We start from the raw sequence: 17495 nt of genomic DNA, 5'->3' as shown, positions 1-17495 counted from the left end.
GTTACATGGAAATTCTAGATGAACTAAAACAATTTCAAAAGGAGGAATGATAAAAGAATAGATTGATTTTATGGTTTGTGAATTCACTGGTAGGAAAGGTGAGAGAAGAGGGAAGAGGGGGTGAGCTGTGCAATAGGTAATCTTTTTTAGCAACATGTGACAATCCATGCACATTGTCTTCCCTGTCCTCGTATGATTAAAGTAATAGTCTTTAGCTTCAGTATTAAATTATGCAGAGTATATATGTTTTATCGGCTTATCCCATTTACATTGACTTTGATCACAGAATGATGGCCAGTGAGAAGGGATTGAAGGAGAGAAATAGTAACTTCACAGAACCCTGGCTATGTAATGAGGCAACTAAACTTCACTCACCTTCAAGTTATCTATTTCAGCTAAACACCTCCTCAGCTCCTTGTTATCCGCTTCAAGTTTTTTTGCAAGATCTTCTAAATGTGACATGGTTTTAATTACAGTCAAAATAAAATATAAAAGAAACTAGTACACATTATACTAAAGATGGCAGAATACTACCTGATTTTTACGGTGTTCATATTCTTCCAAAATATTGTTGTTTAAAAAAAGCATAGAATTGGCCTGTGATATATTATCTTGAATGGCAGCCTCCAATTCCTCAATAGTAGTAGGCATCTACATGTCAACACAAAAGAAATTAGAATGTTTCTTGAATAAAGAGCCATGAAAATATGAAGCGCTGAGGAAAACAATACATTCTTAAAGTGAAACTAATCATGAGACTGGCATATTAGATTTCCTATGTAAATACTAATATTAATAACATAAGATTTTATATAAGGCAGTATCTGTTTTGATAGGTAATTCAATTTATTAAAGATTTGAAAAGTATAAAGGGATTATACAGTTCTAAGAAAGCAAATACAGTGATAAAAAAGAGAGTAAAGAAAGAAAAGAGACAAGTTGTTAACAGCACAAAATCATAGAGTCTAGGAATTCCATCAATGACTAAGTAGAGATAGTATCGGGCTTCAATCCCCAAAATGTAATTAAGGTAGAATTTTAATTGGAGCTCTAATTGTTACTCAATAAATTTTTCATGGAAAAATGTAAATATTAAGGTAAGGATACTCCAAACAATAGGCAAAAATGTAATTATTGTTGCAGCTTGTACTTCTAAGAATGTCTTAAACCAGAGAAACAGGTAGCCTAAATAATTATGTCACATAGGAAAAAAAATTCTATATTGATCCAAAACAATTCTCATTGCATTGGAGCTTCCATGTAATCCCTATTCCCTCCAGGATACTATTCAAATGCCACTTAAAGCTATTTAGTGCAAGAAGCTAAATAAATCAGTTTATGCTGCACAATCTTATCTATAAGTGTGAAATATTAATCATATGAAGCAGACATTACTATTGAATTAGCTAAATCCCAAATACCCCAAGGGTTCAAAGCATACACCCTGTGTTTCTACCATCTAGAAGGGATAACAGAACACAATATAAGACAATAATGTTATCTTCCCTCATAGTTTCAAGCCCATGTCAACATTCAACCGAGAACCACACAGTAGACCAGCCACAGAATGGCATGATTAGTACACACAGTTAGCAGCTTTCATATACGTGCAACCTGTTCACTCTAGTGCAATGATTGGGCTTGTTGTTCCGTATAAATCGATCCCATAATCTTTTCACATCAATGGAGGAAATAACTAGCAACATATTAAATTTATTTTTAGATTTAATTCATTAACACCTCTTTCTATTTTATATAATCTTTTTATATCTATCAAATTACTATTATTATTATTACTATTACAATTACTATTACTATTATTATTATATCTATCAAATTATCATTGATAGAAACCAGCATGTCCCGGAAGCATTAACTTTTGGAATTGCAAAAACTCCAGCAGTACATCTCAAGACAATTGCTAAGACACAAGCTTCTATAATACAAAATTCCTGATAACTCATGCAAACTGAAAATAACGTTTTGACATGTTTCAACTTTAAGCCATAATACAAACCTGAAGAAGTTCCTTTTCAAGTTCAGGAGTGATCATAGCAATTGATTCTGCATGCCTCTTGGCAGCTGAAAGCTGCTGTCTAAAATTCTCTACCTCCTTCTTACCTTAACAAGAAGTAAAATGGTATATAGTCAGTTTCACAAGAAAGATAGTTCACATAATTTGATATCATGGCTTCTAAAATATACTTGCACTCCTTTGAGAACAATATAATACGTGGGAATTCTTAATGAGAAGACAACATCATGGCAAAAATATTTTTTTGATAAGTAATAATCATGCCATGATATCAAATTATGTGCTTGGTATCAAAAAAACTTGGTCCCTTAGCTTATGGGACCTTATTCAAATCATAGCCTAACAAAATCTTTCCACCACCTTTGTCCCAATTGCCTTTTAAGTAACTGAGATCTCTAAAATAAAAACAAATAAAACCAACAAGAAGCTCAGGTTCCTAATATGATCATCACCCAAGTCTCAGCAAGTGCTGAACCCAAATGAAAAAAAATAGTACAGAACTTTACTTTTTTATGTTTGATACAGATAAAGGAAAAATACCTTCCAGATGTAATAGGGGACATGACCTTCTAAATAGTTTGCATGAACCCGATCAGAGACATTAACCTGAACACAAAAATTATTAAAAAGTAAGTGAAAGAAGAATTAATTCATAAAGCAACAATCCGAATTATAAAATACATACCTCAAGCAAAACATGACCATACACTGCTTTATTGAACTCATTGTGATGGTCTTGCAACCAATGATAAGCCTCAGATATCCTCTCAGCTCCAAATTTCATTAATGCCTGAAGACATTTGTTGTGTGTATTCTCCATATCCTTCAACCTCTAAAAATCATCAGAAAGATATTATAAAGGTAAAAGGCATATGAAACATTAAAATCTCATTCAAATTTACCTGTCTAGGCAATTCCTGAGGCTCATTTTCTTTTGACCTAAAAGTCTTTCCTTCTCTGACTTTCGATTCCTCTTATTATTAGCTGAAACTTCTAGCTCCAGGATTTGAGCCTTTAAATTATCCTGGTGTTCTCAAAAAGTTTACTCGTTTTTTTCATTTGGGAAAGCATCTGATGGAAAGGGGGATGAAAAAAAAAATAGGAGTTTTACAATAAACCAGAAATTCATATTAAAGAAAAAAGATAACAAAAAACACATAGCTAAAACATATATCTAATAAAAGAAACAAAATATATTTGTTTCTTATATGGTCACACAATCGTACCACCATGCTGCAAAAGAGAAAGCACCAGCTTGAGGAGAAAAAGTAACTTCAACAGGATCCCAAATTGAAGAAAAGAAACTACTACCAGCAGATCACAAGGGCCATGATGGCACTCAATCAGAATAACTGGTATATGAGGTTAAGGACGATGCATAGGTATTACCATATTAGATAAACATTTCTTAAGTGTTTCATACCAAATGCAAACAGATATGCATGAGTGAGCTTTCAGGCAATGAGCTCAATTTCAATAACAAAACCATTCCTCATAATAAGAAATTGAACATATATAAATATATATACACATTTNTCCTCTTATTATTAGCTGAAACTTCTAGCTCCAGGATTTGAGCCTTTAAATTATCCTGGTGGAGAAATGTTTTCAGTAATAACAGTGAAGGTATCAACCAAATCAAAAGAATAGCAACCAAACAGTAATTACTGACTTTCATAAAAATGTTCAGGAAAATTATCATCAACAGAAAACACAAAAGTTCAAACTAATCATTGTTTTCCAATTTACTCATAGGAAAACCTATACATAAAATTTTAGTAGATTATACTTGCACCAATACAATCGTTTTTTTTTTTTTTTTAGGTACACCAATACATTTGATGATAGCCAAAAAAGAGAGACCATAACTTTTTCAAGATACTTCAAGACAGTTAACCTCAAAATCAGCTCCATATATTTAAAGTGGTTCAAGTCTCCAGCGACTGTATGTCAATAAATTCACATCATAACCCACGCCGCCAGAAAAAATCAATAATTGGCTAGAAAAGTTACTTACAAGTTCATCTTTTGGAGGTTCATATGGAGGCAGATTTTCAAGTTCTGCTTCAGCAGCAGCAAGATTCTCTTTAGCTTTAATGATTCTTTGTTGACAAGATTCTTCTTGCTTCCTCAGGTCTTCCATTTCTTTTATATTTTTTCCTCATACTTGCACCCCCTATAGAAAATGTAAATGAATGTTGAAGGCAACAGAAGAAATACAATTGTGTGAAAAAATATTAAAGAGACCAAAAAACTGAAAGAAAGATAGCGAGCTGTAAGTAGCAAAGGGTTTTCATTTGACATAAGTTCTGTAAGTCTTTTTGAATTTTCATTTCCAAGACGGCCAGCTTTTTTACATTTAGCATCCAAGACTGCCTTCTCTTGCTTTTGTTTCCTGCAAACAATTGATTGATTAATGAGTAAACTAACACTTTAGAAGATGAAACATGACATATTGCAACAGTGATTGATCTCAAAGAGAAGAAAGGAAAAAAATGCTAGTAACATGCAACCACGAAATCAGTCACTCACTTTTCACAACAATTATATAGGTTTTCCTATGTTCTTAGTATGGTATACCTTTGATAAAACATATCCTATATCAACCCACAAAACCATAAATGAAAAAGAATTGTTGAATTTTAGCCAAGCTTAAACCCAATAGCCAATGCATGGACCCCCAAGACCTCACACAGATCATAAGATTGACCATATTGTGAAGTCCATTCAGTATAATATGAAATAATTGCAAAACGTCACCATGTTAACTATCAAAAATCTACCTGAAGAGAAAATTCCATGAGTAGCTGTCTCTGGTACAAAGATAGCATATCTAAAGTCAACAGAGAGAAATAAAGATGTGCCATAACCAGCACAGAGATTTGACATGCAACTATGTCAGCATGACAATGGTCACGTGATAAAACATTGTCATTAGCATATTATGAAGTCAATATTTTATCAAACTCATAAATAATGCATCCACATTAAGCACTACACACTCTTCAAGTGCAGTGAGTTTACTATTGTAAACACATTGTACTTTTCTTATCGATAAAACTTATATTAGCTATCAAAAAAAATATATTAAGCACTACACATCTGGTGAACAAAAGATAAGTCATCATACTCAATGGGTTCCTTAAGGTCACTAAAGGTTTTTGCAGCTTCATCCAACTTCTTCTTTGCATCCTTTTCATGCTCCTTAGCTTCCATATATTCAGCCTTCTTCATGCCATACTTCAGTCAAGGTAATTTCTTTCATGGACTCAACCTGCAGCATGACAGAAAAATCACAATTGAAATGTTATCAAGCATAGAATGATCATGAACAAAATCTAAAAGAGCTAACCTTTGTTAGAAGTTCTTCTCTTTGACGAACACGCTCAACATCTTTCTCTAATTCAGCATTCAGTGCTCTCCATTGATTCAAAGTCTCTCCATTTCTCTCAACAGACTAGATCAGTAGAAATTGTTAATAATAAGTGTATGGTTTTAATAATTTTAAATCTTTAACACCATATTAAGGAAGAAGGTGAGTCTTTAGAAACTCACTAGCTGAATGTTCTTCAGCTCACAGCTTTTTCCTATAGGTGCACGCTGTTGGATAGGAAGTTGAGGATCACCAACAGCCTTTTCAGTTTCTTCTAGAAGTTGCACAGGAGTAAATTTGGCAAACTCACAGACCCTGTCTTGTGGTAAAAACTACAACAACCCCTCCCCCCCCCCCCACCCCCTCCCAAAAAAAAAAAAAAAAAAAGAGAGAGAAAAGAAAAAGTAAATTTAGTTTAAAAAGCATATCTCCTGCCGTGAATCATAATCAGCTACATAACATATAATTAGTGTCACCGTACTATTATGAATATTAATTAACACTCATGTGATAGGTACAGGAGATGGGAAGGGGAGGGGCAAGCAGCAGAAGAAGAGGAGAAAAGAATCTATAGATGGGAAAAAAAAAAAAAAAAAAAAAAAAGTAGATACAAGATCAAAGTAATCATATTAACTTTAACTAAAGACATTACCCGGTAACTGGTTCTAGGGGGTGGGGTCAGTTGCCCGTAGGAGTTTTGATTAACAGTGAGGATTGTTGTACAATAAGCTCTGCGACATTCAACTAATCTGAGTGAAATTCTCCTATGTCATCAAAAAAAAAAAAAAAAAAAAGAAGCAGAATCGCATTTATTAAATTACATTTTATAGTTGATGCATGCGTCCTAATCTAGATCCTTCAAACTTACTTGAGTCAAATTGTTGACTTGGATGTTGAACCTTTGAATGACTTGAAGTATATCTTTTTTAGGCACAGCCTTTCCTGAAACCAACAAATGATGGATAAGAAATGGCTAGACTGTTATGCTTTCTTTGTTCTTATTATAAAAGCTAAACCACTCACCTTTATAAATGTATCATTAGAGAGAGAGGGAGAGAATTGGCAAAAAGATAAAACTCAGCCTAAGTCCTATATTTCTTGCACTTAAACAGCTAAAATTTTCAAATTTTCAATCTAATGCAGGAGAAATGCAATTAAAAAGGGGTTTTGAGTATTTTTAATTATTTTTGTTTATGCGAAGCATTCAAATCTTCCATTTGAATGCTTATTGAAAATGAGTAAGAAACATCTAATTCAGAGTAAGAATTCATCAATTCTATTTCTTTTTCACTTCCCCTACATTTTCTCAGCGACCAAACAGTCCTCTAACCAAAAACCAACAAAGAAATTTTCAACAAAAAAAAAAAAATCTGACGCTGTACAGTGTTACACTGTACAGTTTTTACACCAAGGACAATGTCACCATCATAGAACATCAAAAACACACCACAGACTAAATCGTGGACTTCAAAACGCTTACAAGAACTCAGACAGAGACATAAATGTAGCAGAGAGAGTGAGAAGTGTACGGACCTTTCGATTCTTGCTTGCTTAGCGCAAGGCTCGGCCATTGAGGAAGATTGATCAGAGTGTGCGTTGTGTTGGAAAGTCGGAGACTTTGTGAAACCCCTAGGTGGTTGATTTGGGGATTAAGGACAAATGGGAGTGAAAATTAGGGTTTCAGATAGGAAAGAAGAGTGTGAGAGGCACTGGGTTCCAGAAGGTGAGAATTGGCGCCAAACGAGAAAACACATATATTCACGGGAGTCCACTTTTCCTACTCCACTTTATACTTTACCAATAAATACTTACCACGTGTTCACCTAATTAATTAAATACTATTATTAATTAATAACTGTAGTATTAATAAGTCAATAATAATAGTATTTAATTAATTAAATACTATTATTAATTAATAACTGTAGTATTAATAAGTCAACAATAATAGTATTTAATTAATTATGTGAACACGGTGGCAAGTATTTATTGGTGGAGTATAAAGTGAAGCAGAAAAAGTGGGACAAAAAATTTGGACTCATTCAGGAGTTGTTAGACCCGGGTCCAGACTCGTTAAGACTTAAGATTATTGACTTTTTAAAAGAATAAAATATCACTAGTCATGAGTTCCAGTTAACTCAACTGGTAAAATCTCTAATAGTTGTATAAGAAATCTATAATTCAATCTCCGCCCACACCAAAAACTGACTGGTGCCTTGGTCTGATAATAAAGAGTTATTATCAATAAAGAGTTATTATCAGGAGCGAACGCCATAAGTTGAAACTCTTAAAATATATATATATATATATCACTAGCCTCATCGAGTTTTTTCTTTTTCTTTTTCTTTTTAGTGTTATAATTTATATTCAACTCAATTTGAGGTTTAAGTGTATATTTGATCATATTATGCATTTGAGAAATATTTATACAGTTACGAGTGTCATTAGGCTAGCCACAATAATCACAGTAGTAACATCAATTTGTACTCACCCTAACTTTTTCTTACTTTCTTAATCATATACAATCATTACTTGGTAAAAACCTTAATCTACATCCAACAAATCACCAACATAGCCCGGACTGTTTCTCTTCTGTTGTGTTGAGAGAGTCCAATGGCTTGTTGTAGATTGTTTCCTTCTTAATAAAAGTTTCTGTTTATCAAAAAAAAAAAAAACACTATATATATATATATAGAGAGAGAGAGACTTACAAATTCACAATTTCCTAATTTTATTAACCCCAAATATCAATATTAAAATTTCATGAAGAAAATCGTGGATTCCAAGTAAAGAGTAGCTAGGACCCTTACAGATGATCTTAATTAGTATAGGAGGGCCTCTTAATATTTAGTTTGTATTACATTATAATAGGTACTGGGCTATATTTTTAGATAAAACTGATGCAAATTTTACTGTCAATTGAAAATTAGGGTTCATTTACACCAATAAATTAAATTAGAAATAAAAAACAAAATATAAACTTCCCTGCGTACAGAAAATTCTCAAACTAACATTTACACCAATAAATTAGAAACAAAAAAACATAAACTTCCTTGCAAACAAAAAATTCCCAAAACAACTTCCAATTTCCAATATATATATAAAAAAAAAAAAAATTCAAAGATTTAGTCCTCTTCTTTGTTTGCTGCCTTTTTTTTTCTTTTCCTCGGTAACTGACTCTACTATGCTATAAATAGTAGAGAGCAAATATCTATTACTCACATGTCTTTTTTCATTTTCTTCATCAATAAAGTTTGAGCTTTATTTTTTGTATTACTACTTTATACTCTGTTTTTCATTTTAGTGAGTAGAGAACCTTGTTTTTTTGTTTTATCTTTAAACTCGGGGAGATCTTAATAAGGAACACCATGCCCCATTGCTAGTGTAATTTTGCTCTAAATCATCATTGCTCTTTCATTTTTATTTTAACTAGTTGTAAACCCACGCGTTGCGCATGATAATATTATTGTTTTAGTTATTATTGGTTAATAGTTGGTTTTTCATTTTCTTTCAAGTTAATATATTGACTTGTAAAAAATATACAATCTAATATATTAATTCAACAACAATAATAATAATAATGTTGAATAAAATAATATGAGAAGAAAAAAATAAAAATAAAAGATATAACAATAAACACCAAATTAATTATCTCTAAATAAATTTCAAATTAAAATTACTGGACAAAGTTTAGCTACAAAATTGGTTGTAACCTTAAGGTATAAACTCACTCAATAAAATAAATATTACCGCATATTTTGAAAATCTAACCGTTGAATTACATATTTTTTATGCTCTTAATACACATGTCAATTTTTGTGTCAATCGGATATCATTTGCTATATAATCTATAATCTTATATTTTATGCATAATTTTAAATTACAAAAACTTTGCAATTTAAAATTTTATTAATGACATAGCTATTGATTTTTAATTTTCTTGAAATTTTGCCAAAAACTTTGCAATTTAAAATTTTATTAATGACATAGCTATTGATTTTTAATTTTCTTGAAATTTTGCAAACATGGAGGATATAAGAAGAATATGCAATCCAATGGTGGATTTGTCAAAATTTACCTCCAATAAAAAGATATTGAGTGAGTTTGTAGTTTAAGGCTACAATCGATTTTGTAGCTAAATTTTGTCCTTACTTAAATCATAATATGTAATATTAAAATATTACATTCTTATATACTATATTTAATTCTTTACAATGCAATATGATAAAATTTAACAACCAAAGTAAATAAATAAATAAAATAAAAAACTTAAAACACAATTAAATTGGATCAACCTAAAAAATACAAAAATTCCTCAACCTAAAGCAGAGATGCAAATTATATATATATATATATCACCAAAAATTGAGTGAGAAAGAGAGAGAAATAAATTTTTTTGTGAAGAAAAATTATGCATATAATGGAAAAGAGAATGCCAAAGTTATACTAAAAGGATAACAATAAGAAGAAACAAAATAAAGGAAAAGATGAAGAGTGATATTAAGAGAGAGGGTAGTGAGGAGATGAAAATGTAAAGAGAAAGAGAAAGGTTGGAGAAAATGTAAATGTGGGGCCTATTAGTTAAAAAGATATAGGAATCCTCAGAAGTGGGTTCGGGGCCCAACGGCCCAATCCGAGGACGCTTAGTTATCCGAGGATAGCTTAAAAAATTTTATTATTATTAAATGGATAATATAGGAGAAAGGAGTGGATATTGTATATAGCGGCATAACGCACGTCCGAGGACACCAAAGTCCGAGGTGAATGTAACTTTCATTTTATTCCGGAGACTCCGCAAAGTTGTATCTGAACTGGAAATTGGGTATAAACCTAAGGAGGAGTCGGGGAAGATAGCAAATATCTTCCAAGGCCATCACCTCCACATTAAATGCTTTCCAGCTAACCCTCTGGCCGCATTAATGTGGAGGTGATACCTGAACAGTGACTAAGCAGCTTTATGGCCACTGAGCGAAAGTTCCGGTAGGTGCTGGATGGGACAGAAAGGAGCTCCCAAGATAAGAACTACACGTGTATGATGGAAATGGAGGAGAGAACGGAGTATATAACATAGAAACGAATGAGATAAAAGAGGAGGAGATTCCATAAAAAAGAGAGGAGAGACGGACTGAAACATGGCCGAAGAGAGTTTTTCTCATTGAATCAACCTAAAATATCCCTTGTTACTTGATGAGTATAACCTTTCCTGTCAAACGGTATTAGTTCTTGTACCCATGCTCTAAAAATTTATTGTTTGGGCTTGTTGGGCTGAAAGCCCATTCATACTCTAGGTCCAATCCAAATTGAGTCCCTACAATTGGCGCCGTTTATGGGGAGAATTTGATCCGTTGAGAAGGAAAGGCAGGTGTGATACTCACGATGGAAAAGGGAGCACCGCAGCAACCATTGACGGGCCCGCAACAGGTGGATGCTAATCAGCACCAGGCAGAGTCTAGGGGCTCTCAGCACAGTAATCCGTTGGTAGACCACGAACACGGGGGGGATCATGAGGGGAGTACCCGAACAACCCATACAGATAGAAGCCGCTCTCGGGGGAAAGGCCATGCTTCTCTTGTAAAGAGCGGAGGAAATTTACAGCGTGAGATTAACAAGTTGAAGAGGGAATTGCGATATGAGCGACGAAGGCGTAAGGCTCATAACTCTAGGCACTCCTCTGAGGAGTCGGATGACACCAGTTACAGGCGAAGGTCGAGAACTCTACCCAGCGAATCTTTTTCGTGTGAGGAGGAGTACCACCGTGGGCGAAGAAATAAGAGTCCGACTCGCCAGGGTCAGGGGAATGATGCCTTGAACAAGGCTTTGAATCAGGTCTCTAAGTCGCCCTTCACGCGACATATTGAGGACGCTAGTCTTCCTCGGCGATTCCACCAGCCTGTGTTCACCATTTATAATGGTCGAACAGACCCAGTGGAACATGTTAGCCACTACAGCCAGAGAATGGCTATTCATGCCAGGGATGAGGCCTTAATGTGCAAGGTTTTCCCATCTAGCCTAGGCCCAGTGGCAATAAGATGGTTTAATGGCTTGAGAACTAATACTATTGACTCTTTTAAGAAGCTCACCCAGGCCTTTGGTGCCCGTTTTATTACATGTAGGAGGGTTGTTCAACCTTTGGGGTCGCTACTATCCATGTCTATGCGGGAGGGGGAAACCCTAAAAGCCTACTCGGACAGATACTGGGAAATGTTCAACGAGGTAGATAGGGCTCACGATGACGTGGCTATGAACACTTTTAAGGAAGGTCTTCCAACCGAGCACGGTTTGAGGAAGTCTCTGACTGGCAAGCCTGTTACTAGTGTACGTCAACTTATGGATCAGATAGACAAATATAGAAGAGTAGAGGAGGATTAGATGCAAGGCAGAGGAAAGTCTAAGGCAGTAACTCAGGAGAGGAGGGATTTCAGGCCGGACCGGTATAATAACAACCGGCCTCGGAGGGACTTTGGAGGGCAGTCAAGGCCTGCCAACTCCCAGGTGGTTAGCGCCGTGTTCCGAGAACCAGTGCAACAAGTTCTAGAGAAGATAAAGGACGAGCCGTTCTTTAGGTGGCTCAATAAGATGGCGGGGGATCCTGCGAAGCGTAATCGGAACCTTTATTGCCAGTACCATCAAGACCATGGACATATCACCGTAGATTGTAACAATCTGTGGGATCATTTAGAGCAGTTGGTGCAAGAGGGGAAGTTGACCCAATTTCTGCATCACTCCGGCGGCCGAGGAGGCCACATAGGCTCGGCGTTTCAGGGGGATGCTTCAAGGGGACCTCCTTTGGGCACGATAAACGTTATATTTGCTGCCCCGGGGAGAACTGGATCTTGCCCTTCCAAGGTAATGTCTGTGTCTCAGTGCTCGGAGGAAGGCTCCAGTTCGAGGCCGAAGAAGGCCAAACCGGGCACCTCGTTGGTGTTAGGCTTCTTATAAAAGAATAAGAGAGGAGCCATACAACCGCATGATGATGCTTTGGTGGTTACGATTAGGATTGGAGGGTACGACGTGAGGAGGGTGATGGTTGATGATGGAAGTGCCACCGAGGTAATGTACCCTGATTTATTCAGGGGGCTGAATTTGAAACCTGAGGATCTGACAACATATAGTTCCCCACTGGTGGGCTTCGAGGGCAAATCGGTCATTCCGTTGGGAATGGTTAGACTACCTGTGTAGACTGGTTCAGATATGGTGGAGGTGGATTTTATTGTGGTGGATGCCTTTTCTCCGTATACGGCTATTTTGGGAAGACCTTGGTTGCATGCTTTGGGGGTTGTTTCTTCCATTATTCATCAGAAAGTGAAGTATCCCTCGGGAAGCGAGGTTTCAGAGATTTTGGGAAATCAGACCATGGCTAGGCAGTGTATGATAATGGCCATTCAACATCGGCCAGAGACAAGCACTTCGGCTGCAGCCGAGGATGATTTATAGCAATCAAGGGTTCAGGGAGCCCAGTTCGACGCGTCCCCAGAGGAAATGAGGTGTGAAGATTTGGAAAGGGTGAGCGTTGGTGATGATCCAGAGAAGTATTTTCAGGTCAGGGCTCAGTTGCCTTTGTTAGAGAAAGAACAATTGGTCGAGGTTCTTAGAAGAAATGTTGATGTGTTTGCATGGAGTGCCTATGAAGCCCCGGGAGTGGATCCGGAGTTCATCTGTCATCATCTGAACGTCAATCCCTCATGTATTCCAAAGAAACAACCACCTCGGCGTCCGTCCAAGGTACACGTCGAGGCTATTAAAGATGAGGTGACCAAGTTAAAGCAGGCTGGGGCAATGAAGGAGGTATTTTACTCTCAGTGGTTGGCCAATACAGTCGTAGTGAAAAAGAAAAATGGAAAGTGGCGTGTGTGTGTTGATTTTACGGATCTTAACAGAGCGTGCCCAAAGGACCCTTTTCCTATGCCCCGTATAGACCAGTTGGTGGATGCAACAGTGGGCCATCCTCGGATGAGTTTCCTAGACGCCTTTCAAGGCTACCATCAGATCCCACTGGCATTGGACGACCAGGAGAAGACCGCTTTCCTCACTCTCACTGGAAATTACCACTACAAGGTAATGCCATTTGGTTTGAAGAACGCGGGGTCTACCTACCAGAGAATGATGACGAAAATGTTTGAGCAGCAGTTGGGCAGAAACATTGAGATTTATATTGATGATATGGTCGTAAAGAGTAAGGTAGTAGCCGAGCACGTGATGGACCTTAACCACACTTTTGGGATTTTAAGAAGGCATAAATTGCGCCTGAACGCATCCAAATGCTCATTTGGGGTAAGTTCAGGTAAGTTCCTGGGTTACATGGTGACTCAAAAGGGAATTGAGATTAACCCTGATCAAATTAGGGCCATAGCTAACTTGCAACCACCTCGGAATCCCAAGGAGGTCCAGAGGCTGACTGGGATGACCGCCGCATTGAATAGATTCATATCTAGGTCGGCGGATAGGTGCAGACTTTTTTTCTTACTGCTCCACAAGTGGAAAGGATACGAATGGACTGAGGAGTGTGCCTTAGCATTTCAGCAGCTGAAGGAGTATCTATCTCGGCCACCCATCATGTCTAGCCCCGAGGTAGATGAGGTTTTTTCTTCCTATCTAGCGATCACCACTTATGCGATTAGTTTTGTTCTGATACGAGTGGACAATGGAGTACAGTGGCCAATCTACTATGTGAGTAAGTCTCTTCACGAGGCCAAAATACGCTACCTGTCATTGGAAAAGGCCATTTTAGCAGTGGTGCACGCCACCAGAAAACTTCCCCATTATTTTCAGGCGCATACAGTGGTTGTCTTGACTTAATATCCGATCAAAGCAGTACTTCGAAGTGCAGACTATACTGGTAGGATTGCCAAGTGGGGCACAATTTTAGGGGCTTTTGATGTCAAGTATATGCCCCGTACTTCCGTGAAGGGTCAGGTGCTCGCCGATCTAGTGGCCGAGTTTGCTGAAGGTCCTGAAGAAATAGAGACAAGCCAGGGTGGCATGGATGAAAAATCGGTTAGCCTCATTTCCACGCAACCTGTCTCATCCTGGACGGTGTATGTAGATGGGGCAGCAAATCAGCGGGGGTCTGGAGTGGGACTTGTATTGATATCTCCTGAGGAAGTCATCATTGAGAAGTCTCTTAGGCTGGGATTCTCAGCTACTAATAACGAGGCGGAGTATGAAGCCTTACTAATAGGGATGGCAATGGTCAATAAGCTGGAAACTGTGGAAATCTTCTCGGACTCGAGGCTTGTGGTGGGCCAGGTCAGAGGGGAACTGGAGGCTCGGGATACAAGAATGCAGGAATACTTGAGAAAGGTTAGGCGTATACAAGCTAATTTTGAATTCTTTAAAATAACCCATGTCCCTAGGAGTGGAAATACCCATGCAGACTCTCTAGCTACTCTTGCCACCTCCTCGGCCCAAAACCTACCTCGGATGATCATGATCGAGGACTGGGGCACACCTACCCAAGGAACAACGAAAACGCTACAGGTCAACCAAATCAATTCACCACGTAGTTGGATGGATCCTATAATACTATTCCTTGAGAATGATACACTGCCCGAGGACAAGTCAGAGGCAGAAAAGATACGAAGGAAGGCTCCCCGTTTTTGGCTATCCGAGGATAAGAAGTTATACAAACGTTCTTACTCTGGGCCTTATCTGCTCTGTGTACGCCCTAAAGCATCGGAAGATCTTCTAGAAGAGCTACATGAAGGAATTTGTGGTAGTCACACTGGAGGAAGGTCTTTGTCTCACAGGGCGATAACCCAAGGGTACTGGTGGCCAGGCATGCAAAAGGAAGCGCAGGAGTATGTAAGGAAATGTGATCAATGCCAAAGGTTCGCGCCAAATATTCATCAGCCTGGAGGAGTTCTCAATCCTCTTTCTAGTCCTTGGCCTTTCGCTCAGTGGGGCTTGGATATCGTTGGCCCTTTCCCTAGAGCAGTAGGAAATAAGAAATACCTGCTAGTTGGCACGGATTATTTCACGAAGTGGGTTGAGGCTGAGCCTCTGGCTAACATCAGGGATGTCGACGTCAAAAGATTCCTATTAAGGAATATCATTACTCAATTTGGGGTTCCTTAAACTCTCATCTCGGACAACGATCTACAGTTTGACAGTAAGGCTTTTAGAAGGTATTGTTCTGACTTGGGGATAAAAAATAGGTATTCCACCCCAGCCTATTCACAGGGAAATGGACAGGCCGAGGCTGTCAACAAAGTCATAGTGAGTGGGCTTAAGAAAAGGCTGGATGATGCAAAGGGAAGATGGGTGGAAGAACTTCCGCATGTTCTCTGGGCGTATAGAACAACGCCCCGACGATCAACAGGGGAAACTCCGTTCTCAATGACGTATGGAGCCGAGGCCGTGATCCCTATTGAAACAGGCTTTCCAACACTGAAAACCAGTAACTTCACCCCAGATGGAAATGATGAGCTGTTGAGGAAAAGTCTAGACTTAATAGATGAGCGACGAGAGAAAGCTATGGTTCAATTAGCGTACTACCAGCACAAGCTGAAGCAGGGCTATGATGCAAACGTCAGACTAAGGCCGTTAGCTCCGGGAGACTTGGTGTTGAGGAAGGTCTTGGGAAATACCAAGAACCCAGCCTGGGGAAAGTTGGGGCCCAATTGGGAAGGACCATATCGTATTACATCTGTCGCAGGGATAAGGGCTTACTATTTAGAAGATTTAGATGAAAAAACTATACTCCATCCCTGGAATGTAAGCAACCTGAAAAGGTATTATTATTAACAAGTTGTGCTTTACTTTCCTTTATAATTTATCTTGCTCCTGCAATATGTGCTTTTGAAATGAATGGAAGTATTAAATAAAAGTTAAGTCATGTCAGGTCCTCGGACCACAACTTAGTGGAAATTAGTACACTATGAATGGAAGTATTAAACAGAAGCTAAATCATGTCAAGTCCTCGGACCACAAATTAGTGGAAATTAGTACACTATGAATGGAAGTATTAAACAGAAGCTAAGTCATGTCAGGTCCTTGGACCACAACTTAGTAGAAATTAGTACACTATGAATAGAAGTATTAAACAGAAGCTAAGTCATGTCAGGTCCTCGGACCACAACTTAGTGAAAATTAGTACACTATGAATGAAAGTATTAAACAGAAGTTAAGTCACGTCAGGTCCTCGGACCACAACTTAGTGGAAATTAGTACACTATGAATGGAAGTTAAACAGAAACTAAGTCACGTCAGGTCCTCGGACCACAACTTAGTGGAAATTAGTACACTATAAATGGAAGTGTTAAACAGAAACTAAGTCATGTCAGGTCCTCGGACCACAACTTAGTGGAAATTAGTACACTATGAATGGAAGTATTAAACAGAAGCTAAGTCATGTCAGGTCCTCGGACCATAATTTAGTGGAAATTAGTACACTATAAATGGAAGTGTTAAACAAAAGCTAAGTCATGTCAGGTCCTCGGACCACAACTTAGTGGAAATTAGTACATTATGAATGGAAGTATTAAACAGAAGCTAAGTCATGTCAGGTCCTCGGACCATAACTTAGTGGAAATTAGTACACTACAAATGGAAGTGTTAAACAGAAGCTAAATCATGTCAGGTCCTCGGACCACAACTTAGTGGAAATTAGTACACTATGAATGGAAGTATTAAACAGAAGCTAAGTCATGTCAGGTCCTCGGACCACAACTTAGTGAAAATTAGTACACTATAAATGGAAGTGTTAAACAGAAGCTAAGTCATGTAAGGTCCTCGGACCACAACTTAGTGGAAATTAGTACACTATGAATGGAAGTATTAAATGGAAACTAAGCTATAACAAGCTATTTAGACATCAAACTTAGTTGGAATCTATGTCTTCTGAAAGGGATTCATGTGACTAGAGATGCATAGTAAATGCTATGAGCATCACTTAAAGCGTTTCAAGGGGGTCAATACCCCTCTGGATGAAATGTAAAAGTGCTATCCTAGGTACGTATACTTTTCTAATGAATGCTACAGGGAGCCTTTATAAGGCCGCGGAGGTCACTATTATAGCCTGTTTTGAGTTCTCAATGATTGTGTATAAAGTTATGATTCTTCCCTATCATGTCAACTTTCATCCTTTTTACA

At 37.6% G+C, this 17495-nt stretch overlaps 3 protein-coding genes across 3 annotated transcripts; 1 reads left to right on the top strand and 2 right to left on the bottom strand.

Moving 5' to 3' along the window:
* Positions 1 to 508: 508 nt before the first annotated feature.
* Positions 509 to 6405, bottom strand: LOC112000175 (structural maintenance of chromosomes protein 5-like). The gene is made up of 10 exons (XM_065773108.1): positions 6277 to 6405; positions 5591 to 5740; positions 5388 to 5492; positions 5166 to 5309; positions 4053 to 4430; positions 2938 to 3059; positions 2721 to 2865; positions 2576 to 2641; positions 2018 to 2121; positions 509 to 651 (listed from the first exon to the last, which is right to left on the bottom strand). The coding sequence occupies exons 5-9, from the start codon at positions 4176 to 4178 to the stop codon at positions 2107 to 2109; spliced, it is 474 nt and encodes a 157-aa protein (XP_065629180.1). The 5' UTR covers positions 4179 to 4430; positions 5166 to 5309; positions 5388 to 5492; positions 5591 to 5740; positions 6277 to 6405; the 3' UTR covers positions 509 to 651; positions 2018 to 2106.
* Positions 5123 to 10638, bottom strand: LOC136061169 (structural maintenance of chromosomes protein 5-like). Its single transcript, XM_065773130.1, has 4 exons — positions 10635 to 10638; positions 5591 to 5682; positions 5388 to 5492; positions 5123 to 5275 (listed from the first exon to the last, which is right to left on the bottom strand). Exons 1-4 carry the CDS (start codon positions 10636 to 10638, stop codon positions 5123 to 5125), a joined length of 354 nt encoding a protein of 117 aa, XP_065629202.1.
* A 1136-nt stretch (positions 10639 to 11774) lies between these two features.
* On the top strand, positions 11775 to 12839 carry LOC136067374 (uncharacterized). The gene is made up of 3 exons (XM_065773129.1): positions 11775 to 12322; positions 12401 to 12527; positions 12585 to 12839. Exons 1-3 carry the CDS (start codon positions 11775 to 11777, stop codon positions 12837 to 12839), a joined length of 930 nt encoding a protein of 309 aa, XP_065629201.1.
* The last annotated feature ends 4656 nt before the right edge of the window (positions 12840 to 17495 follow it).

The sequence above is a fragment of the Quercus suber genome, unplaced genomic scaffold, assembly GCF_002906115.3.
Source record: "Quercus suber isolate HL8 unplaced genomic scaffold, Cork oak 2.0 scaffold_69, whole genome shotgun sequence".
NCBI classification, from domain to species: Eukaryota; Viridiplantae; Streptophyta; class Magnoliopsida; order Fagales; family Fagaceae; genus Quercus; species Quercus suber.
The sequence above is the reverse complement of the archived record's forward strand: the minus strand, read 5'-3'. Positions and strand labels throughout refer to the sequence as shown.

Coding starts and splice junctions, on each gene's coding strand:
- LOC136061169 (XM_065773130.1), bottom strand. Junction 5,493..5,590: donor AGCTGAAGAACATTCAGCTA/GTGAGTTTCTAA, acceptor CTACTGATCTAG/TCTGTTGAGAGAAATGGAGA. Junction 5,276..5,387: donor GAGAAGAACTTCTAACAAAG/GTTAGCTCTTTT, acceptor CCTTGACTGAAG/TATGGCATGAAGAAGGCTGA.
- LOC136067374 (XM_065773129.1), top strand. CDS start 11,775: ATGCAAGGCAGAGGAAAGTCTAAGGCAGTAACTCAGGAGAGGAGGGAT. Junction 12,323..12,400: donor AAGGCCAAACCGGGCACCTC/GTTGGTGTTAGG, acceptor GGTTACGATTAG/GATTGGAGGGTACGACGTGA. Junction 12,528..12,584: donor CAACATATAGTTCCCCACTG/GTGGGCTTCGAG, acceptor CTACCTGTGTAG/ACTGGTTCAGATATGGTGGA.
- LOC112000175 (XM_065773108.1), bottom strand. CDS start 4,178: ATGGAAGACCTGAGGAAGCAAGAAGAATCTTGTCAACAAAGAATCATT. Junction 2,866..2,937: donor CTCAGGAATTGCCTAGACAG/GTAAATTTGAAT, acceptor TGATTTTTAGAG/GTTGAAGGATATGGAGAATA. Junction 2,642..2,720: donor ATGGTCATGTTTTGCTTGAG/GTATGTATTTTA, acceptor TTTTGTGTTCAG/GTTAATGTCTCTGATCGGGT.